General features: G+C 57.3%; 4 protein-coding genes across 4 annotated transcripts; all 4 read left to right on the plus strand.

The window, feature by feature from the left end:
* The first annotated feature begins 41 nt into the window (after nucleotides 1-41).
* On the plus strand, nucleotides 42-850 carry SPRG_14870 (hypothetical protein). The gene has a single exon (XM_012354548.1). The coding sequence runs from the start codon at nucleotides 54-56 to the stop codon at nucleotides 792-794; it is 741 nt and encodes a 246-aa protein (XP_012209938.1). The 5' UTR covers nucleotides 42-53; the 3' UTR covers nucleotides 795-850.
* Nucleotides 851-3,234: 2,384 nt separating this feature from the next.
* SPRG_14871 (hypothetical protein) lies at nucleotides 3,235-4,052 on the plus strand (the record flags this gene model as incomplete). Its single annotated transcript, XM_012354549.1, has 1 exon — nucleotides 3,235-4,052. Exon 1 carries the CDS (start codon nucleotides 3,270-3,272, stop codon nucleotides 4,050-4,052), a length of 783 nt encoding a protein of 260 aa, XP_012209939.1. The 5' UTR covers nucleotides 3,235-3,269.
* Nucleotides 4,053-5,042: 990 nt separating this feature from the next.
* On the plus strand, nucleotides 5,043-5,768 carry SPRG_14872 (hypothetical protein; the record flags this gene model as incomplete). The annotated part of the gene is made up of 1 exon (XM_012354550.1): nucleotides 5,043-5,768. The coding sequence occupies one exon, from the start codon at nucleotides 5,043-5,045 to the stop codon at nucleotides 5,757-5,759; it is 717 nt and encodes a 238-aa protein (XP_012209940.1). The 3' UTR covers nucleotides 5,760-5,768.
* Nucleotides 5,769-6,298: 530 nt separating this feature from the next.
* SPRG_14873 (hypothetical protein) lies at nucleotides 6,299-7,332 on the plus strand (the record flags this gene model as incomplete). The annotated part of the gene is made up of 1 exon (XM_012354551.1): nucleotides 6,299-7,332. Exon 1 carries the CDS (start codon nucleotides 6,334-6,336, stop codon nucleotides 7,330-7,332), a length of 999 nt encoding a protein of 332 aa, XP_012209941.1. The 5' UTR covers nucleotides 6,299-6,333.
* Nucleotides 7,333-7,701: the final 369 nt, after the last annotated feature.

Consider the following 7,701-nt stretch of genomic DNA (forward strand, 5'->3'; position numbering starts at 1 on the left):
ATATCGATGTCCAGACCTTGCAGCCCATTCTCAAAATCTTACCAGCCAGCATCATGACCACGATTGCAGCGCCGTCGCCGTCGATCGCGTTCGCGCCGCTGCTGGCCGCGCCGCCGGCCTCGCCCGACACACGCGTCCGGACGTCCATTGGCACCAAGGCCGCGGGCTACGCCGGCAAGTATGTCCAGTACCACGTGATGCTCGTCTGCCCCGTCACGCGCCGCCGCTGGAGCGTCACGAAACGCTACTCGGCCATGCTCGCCTTCCGCAATGCGCTGCAGAAGCTCTATGCGTCGTATGCGCGCAGCGACGACCCGCTCGTCCAGCAGCTCGCCAGTCTTCTCGAGACGCCCTTTCCGCCAAAGCGGCTCGACCCGGAGGCCGGCTGGGTCATTGACGAGCGCTGCGTCGCGTTCCGCACCTTTTGCGACAAGGTCCTCGACACAAAGGCGCATCTCTTCCAGCTCGCGTCCGCGCTGCCGCCGGTCTGGGCCACGTACATTGCGCTCGTGCAGACGTTCCTGGAAGTGCCCCAAGCGATGCTCTCGATGGCTTTTCAGTCGCGCAGTAGTTTACCCAGCGAGACCGAGTGCAGCATCTGCCTCGTGCCATTTTCCCGCGACGACTTTCATTTGCCTGGCGTCGTCGTCGAAACGCAGTGCACGCATGTGTTTCATCAAGGCTGCATCGCCGAGTGGATCGAGACGGCCGCGACGTGCCCCATCTGCCGCCACCACATCGAGTCGATCGTTGGTCTCTTCTTGCCGTCCTCTGCCACGTCCGTGTCGGTCTAGCACCCGCGCATGCAACATGTACTATAATATTTGTCTTGCTAATTATTTGATGTTTCTCTGTAAATTGACTCCAAACTTTGGGCGTGCTCCAGGTAACGCTGACCTTGGCACGACATCAGCACAGAGCTGCGAAGAGGAGAAAACTTCTTGAGGGCACAAGGGAATGGATTATTATCGTTTTGATTCCCTTGGAGCACACGCATCAGACTATGCTGCCAATACTACCCTACCCCCGTCCCCAACGCGGATGAGACCACACAAAAGCTACTGTTGCGCCAAGTCTGAGCTGTGATGCAGCGACGCGGATGGCACCAAGCAGTGCCTCAACCATCGTGTCGAACCCATGGTGTGGGCTGTGCTTCCTGCATCCCTGCTCGCGGTCATCACTGCTCGCGGTCATCACTGCTCGCGGTCAAAAAGGCAGTGTACGAGTCCAGCCTGCACCCCTTGCGGCGACTATTAGTTGGCAAGCGGTTTTGAGCCTCAACCAGTAGCTCGCGATCGCAGCTAGCGTCATAGCCACCGCACAAACCGAGTCCTCGGACCACCTTGGACGAGGGAGAAGGCTGGTGCGTGCACTCCGGCGCCGCGGAGAAAAGGGCCGTGACGCAACCATCTCAATGCAAATTTGAAAATAATGCGCGATCGATCACAACGGCGAGGTCCACCAAGATCAGAACGAAAAGAATGACCTTGGGCTCGCAACTGCAACAATCGTGTGGGTGTGTATCTGCTACGCATCTGATCGCAGTCTGGAACGTGGCCAAATCCAGTCGAGCTCACTTGGGTTTCACTGCGCCTCCACCTTGTGTAAAGAAAGCTCTTGCGTACTGTTTACATCGTTGTTTGCTCAACAGCGCGCTGTGTTCCGAGGTCGAGGATTCTGCACGCTGAAATCTCGGAGGAATGGACTCCTGCTTGGCTGACCAGCCTCGGCAGCCTCGGCAGGGATACGTACACGGTACAAGTATGTATTCCATGTCATTGGAGCTTGCCGCGTTGAGGCAGTTGGGGCGTTCAGTTACAGTACTACGCTGTACCGTGCAGATCAGATGCGGCGATTCGATCGCCCAGCTGCACAATGTCGTGCATAGCTGCGCGTCTCGTGTGTTGCTCGGACGCCCCGGATCTCCTCCCGCAACAAGTATAGTACGCAATTTATAGTCAGCTTACGTGAGTCCGAGGCATTTAGCAACGGCTCCACGATGTCGATGATCATGTTTGCCAGCCATCCATCGTCGTTCCTCCCGTGGAAGCTTCCCGCGTCTTTCTATCCGTCGTCGGCAGCCCGCGCGCTTCTTTTTGTCTGCGCTGCTGTTGTTGTTGTACGTGTACCTACGCTAGCTGCGATCGAAAGTCAAACTCTCCCAATGCGTTTGCTTCCTTTTCGCAGCCAAGTCGACAAGATCCGACTTGCCAACGTGTCGCCATGCCCCTTGCTGGCGCGCAGTATGGCCTCGAATCTCCGAATTTGGCATCGAGAAGTGCAAGTGTAGGTGGACGTCACCGTACCGCAAGTAGCCACCGATCGCCGAGCCCGTGCCGTCCCAAAGAACCGCGTGATGCGGCGCGCGCCAAACCCGAGATTCAACTGGCCCGTCGCTGGTGGCGGCAGTGGCCTTTTAAGCCGCAGCGCGTCGGGCCCACCCAACGAGCGGCGCCAATCGCCCATCCACCTCCACTGGCGTGTGCTGGAGGCAATTGCGCGCTCGTTCGCAGCGCTCAGAAGCTGGTTCGAGCGCCAGATGCAACGCCCGACGACGATCGAATCTCGAACTTATTGCGGTACAAGCCCGCACATTGCACTTGATTTCCCCCATGTGTCATGTGCTCTTTCACATACCACACGTGCAAATCGTATTTTTCACACGATTGAATCTCCACCTACCAACGTCCTTACACCACATACGAGCTCACTGGACATCGTATTCGTCTTGCTGTATCTGCGTGCTTGCGTGGAAGGTCCTCACACGACGCCTCGACGCTGGACACGTGCGTTGTACGAATATCACACGCGTGTATTCTACGTGCGAAATAATAGACACCACACATGCGTGTAAAACCTAAAAACCACTGTGCGAAAAGGTGCGAAAACCAAGCAGAGGTGGCACTGTTGGCAGTCATCCTCCTGCGACACGGAAGGGTCGTTCGCACATTCAACGCCGGTACAATGTAGTCGCCGCGAGCCCCGCGGCGCCATGCGTTGCGCACTATAGGCCCCACGACGCCTCCGCACGCCACGCCGGTATCGACACCGTTGCCCGTCCCGCCTGTCTGCGCCCTTGGCCATCGCCATCGCAATCTTCTGCAAAAGACGCTGTCTCACGGTCGGGCGAACCCACGTTTTTCGCTCGAATCTCGAAACCTCTCGAGTCCGGGTACAAAGCCGGACCAGTGGCGTCACTGCAATGCCACAGCCAGCTGGCCTCACTTTTCAACTCGCTTCCGAAAACCCAACACCAATCAAGAACGATCATGGCGCTCCGAAGCAGCTTGAGCAAGGTCGACGTGCGCGCGCTCTCGCCGATGGCCTCGTTCGACGAGGACCAAGCGCCCTTCTCACCCAAGATGGAGGACGACGTCGTGGTCTCGACGACGAATGTCGCGACCGAGGCCGGGTACCTCGCCAAGCACACTTCGTACACAGTGCGCCTTCGCTGCCCCGTCACCAAGCGCGACTGGACGTTGTCGACGCGCTACTCGGCCGTGCTTGCCTTCCGCACATCGCTGGCTTCGCTCTTCGCCGCGTACAACCAAACGCACCCCAAGCTCAAGGACCGTCTCGCCCGCGAGCTCCTTTTGCAGCTGGCGTGGCTGCTCGACACGCCGTTCCCGCCCAAGCGCCTCGACTCGGAGGCGTCGTGGGTCGTCGCCGAGCGCACTAAGGCATTCCGTGTCTTCTTCTGTCGCCTCGTCGACTCGAAGATCCACCTCATCGACTTGGCGCACGATGCCAGCAGCCTGCCCGCGCTCTGGATCCAGCTCGTTACCGTTGTCCAATCGTTCATGGCCGCACCGCCCATGCTCTCGGTGAGCTACCAAAAGGTACCGGCCATTGTCCGCTGCCCGGACCATGTCGACTGCAGCATCTGCCTCGCGCCGTTCAGCGAAGCCGACCTCTCGGTGCCTGGCGTCGTCGTCAAGACACGCTGCAGCCATGTGTTTCATCAAGGCTGCCTCGCCAAGTGGATGCAGTCGCAACCGTCGTGCCCCATTTGCCGTGACCACGTCGATGCGATGGTCGGCCTCTACATGTAGAAGGCACACCCACGGTAACTTATTTTACTATTTATGAATGTTTTTTCAATAATTTCGTGTCATTTGTTAAATTTTGAAGTGCGCATCGCCACTAGACGACGACCAGATCCAATGCGACGCACCAGATCTGACACGTCATTGGATTTCGAGGGTCGACAGAGCGCCCAGTACGAGGCAAAGACGTGTAGGGTGTTGTTCTCGCCGCTTCAAGCGCGACCCTACCCCTTGTTGCCGTCAGCACCGACCGTCTAAGCTTAGTAAAGTGGCACGATGGCCCTCGCTGATCAGATCTTGTATTAGGACCACGCAGTTGACACGAGACCAGGCGCTGAATCTGGTCTCACTACGTAAATTCAGCACACCCCGACAGGACACAAATCCGACCGTCAAGCGCGTCCTGTCCTGCTAGTACAGCGAAATGCAAAACGACAGCGATATTTATGGTTACTCAACTTCAAGGGAATAAGGCTAGAGTTATTATACCCTTGCTCAACTCGGTCACAAAGGCTTGTCGACGTTCTCTACCAAGCTTCCAAGACCCAACGTGACGATTCTGTGAAAAAGAGTCCTACGGGTCTTATGTAGTTTGAGTGTAGTTTGTCCGTACATCATTTTAGCGCATCCAGTGTGGTCAAAGACGCTGACGCTGTTATGGCATTTTGCTCCCGTAGACAGGTGCGATACTCTGGTATTGACCATTGGGTATTGACAGTGTTTCCGCTGCGACACCCTGCAAAACTTTTGTTATATCCGAGTCGCCGCCGTTTGTAGACCTTTGCTGACGATGCGTCAATGGACAGAGGACTTGCGAAGACAACTGCATGAACCAGGGTAGGACCATGGGTAGGACAAGCATCGAAGAATCATTTTAACAACCCGGCATCGGGTAGTTGCGTGTTTTTAGAATAAAAAGTGCACCTCCAGAGCCAGCAAGGTGAGTCACGGGCGCAATTGGCAAATTGGCTCCGAAGGTCACACACACATCCGAGCATGGATCTCAACGGCCTCGAGCATGTCCGCGTCGAAGCGTACGTCGAGAAAGGCGTCGTCATGTACCGCATCGCGCTCATCTGCCCCGTCCTGGGCCAGTGGTGGGTCATCTTAGCGCGCTACTCCAAGATCCGCGCCTTCTACGACCGCCTCTGCAGCATGCACCTCACATTGCATTGGGAGAAGCACGCGTTCGTCGAGGCGCTCTCGACAGTCGTGCCCTCTGCTTGGTTCCCGCCGCGCCGCCTCTCGTCGTCCTCGCTCAGAGTCCAAAACGAGCGCATCCATGGCTTCCGGGCCTTCTTCGTTAACTTGCTCAACGCCAAGTTGCACCTCGCGTCGCGCCGGCAGTCGCACACAGTCGTGCGGGACCTTGTCATCCTCGTGCAGACGTTTTTGCGCACGCCGTATACCGAGGCCGCGGACGCACCGCCATTGACGCCGATTGGCACCGCGCCCGAGATGGACGACGAGATTCCGGTGGGCGTGCCGCTCACGGAAGCGCCGGCCGTGTCCGCGCTCTTCAACAACGACTGCACGATCTGCCTCGTCGCCTTTACACACGACGAGTTCCAGACCGCGGGCCACATCGTCAAGACGTCTTGTGACCATCTCTTCCATGCGTCGTGCATTGACAGCTGGATTGGCCTTGCGAAGACGACGTGCCCGCTCTGTCGAGACAACATTGCCCACATCACGGGCTTGTACAATGATTAATAATAAACGCGTATTAAAACGTATTACAACGTCGCATTAAAAACATGGCGTGTCGTATTCTACTTGAAAAGCGCTGGTATCATGTGCGTGGTCTCGCACGCTCCCTCTTGTCGCGCTTCGAGGTCGTGAATCCCGACCTCGTGCAAACAGGATGAGGATCCGAGATTGGAGTTGCGTTTGTTTAGACGTAAAAAAGACGCAGCGTTAAAAGCGGTCATGCGTTGAGCCAATCGACGACCACCATCTATGTAGTATACATTTCGCAAGTCATTGTACTGTCAGCGAAGAGGCACGCATTCCTATTGTATCGGCGCACGATATCGGCACCAATAACACGAACAATCAGTCTTGACGCGTAGGTACATTTAGAGAGCCGTGTGCCAGTCGTCGTCCATGGAAATGGTGGTGATGAGCGGCACGGAAGTTTATACGCGATCTGATTGGCCAAAAAGACCCCTCCGTAGCGTCTTTTTACAGCGTGATTATCAGAGATTGCGCCGGAAAACCGCATTTGTGACAGGCATGGCGCCAGCTGGTGCTAGTCGACACGCGCACTAATACCATAGCAAGGAGCATGTCGTCGATGCAGGCGAGCAGCAGCAACGAGCAGGAGCATCTCGAGCTCGTCTCGCCTCTCCAAATCGCCATCACGCCGCGTCTCAACACTCGAAGAAGCTACGATGTGCACACAGAGTATGTCATCACACTGCTCTGCCCATTGCACAAGGTGTGGTGGGACGTCACGCTCCGCCACTCCAAGCTCATTGCGCTGCGCACCGACCTCGTCACGCACGCCAATGCACTCAGAGCCGACCCCGAGTACGTGCGACTGTTGCTGCCCGTGCTACGCATCGATCTACCAAAGACGCTGTTTACATCGACGAGCCACAAGCGGGCCCAGAAGCGCGTTCGCCTCTACCAAGATTTCTTCTTTGCGCTCTTACACACGCGTATTCATCTCATGGACCCCCACCGATCGGCCATCTCGGAGGTTCGCGCGCTCGTCCAGACCGTGCGCAAGGTCGTCGTGCTGCCGTCGCTCGGCATCGTGTTGCCGCTCGAGCGGACACGGCGCGAGCCCACGGCTCCAGTCGCGACCATGAACGAAATCTTGCCTGAGAACGGCCCTGCGCCGTCAGCACCCGAGGCACCAGGCGCCGAGTTTGCGTCGGCCCCCGACTTGAACCAGCTACCGCCGCTTCCCGAAGCAACCGGTGCGCCAAAGACACTCGAAGACGAGACCGCTGACTACCCGAATTGTGCACGAGCGAACCTTGTCCCGGTGGCGGCAGCACCGCGACAGCTTAGTGAGGACGACACAATGATCTGCGTGCTCGCAGTGCCGCTGACCACTGCACCGGACGACTCGGTAACCAACGCCGCGTGTCCCATCTGCCTTGTGCCCTTTGGCGCGAGCGAGCTTTGCCAAGCCGGCGTCATCGTCGTGACGTCCTGCAAACATCTCTTCCACGCGGGCTGCATCGGCCATTGGATCGACCAAGCAACGTCGTGTCCGCTGTGCCGCGTTACGATCGACTATGTGACTGGTCTGTGCAGCGAGAATTTGGCCTAGCGCACGCTCGCCCATGCATTAAAACGTGAGCTGTATCCCTCGTTCGCTCGACCCTAGTCGCTTCCTTTTGCAATGGTCAGCGAGCGACACGTTGACATGCGTCTAGCGCTCCATGCGCTCGTTGTCTTTGGACCCGGCAGTCCGCAGCCACATCAATGGCATGGACATCATCCACCGTCATCTGGATCATTCGGATCAAAGGGTTAGGGTGGGGCTAGGGGTAGTACTACGTACGTCCCTATATACCGGATCGCGCCGTACATGGGCCTCAGCTTTGGCATCTACTCGACGCTCGCCGACCTCTCGACGACGCATCCGGTATCTTTTCACGTAACCTTGGTTTTTACACAGAGTTTGCGAACGTAGAAA

This window comes from Saprolegnia parasitica, assembly GCF_000151545.1.
Source record: "Saprolegnia parasitica CBS 223.65 unplaced genomic scaffold supercont2.167, whole genome shotgun sequence".
NCBI classification, from domain to species: domain Eukaryota; phylum Oomycota; class Saprolegniomycetes; order Saprolegniales; family Saprolegniaceae; genus Saprolegnia; species Saprolegnia parasitica.

What these genes read in the sequence shown, in the direction of transcription:
- SPRG_14870 (XM_012354548.1), top strand. Translation starts at nt 54, where the DNA reads ATGACCACGATTGCAGCGCCGTCGCCGTCGATCGCGTTCGCGCCGCTG.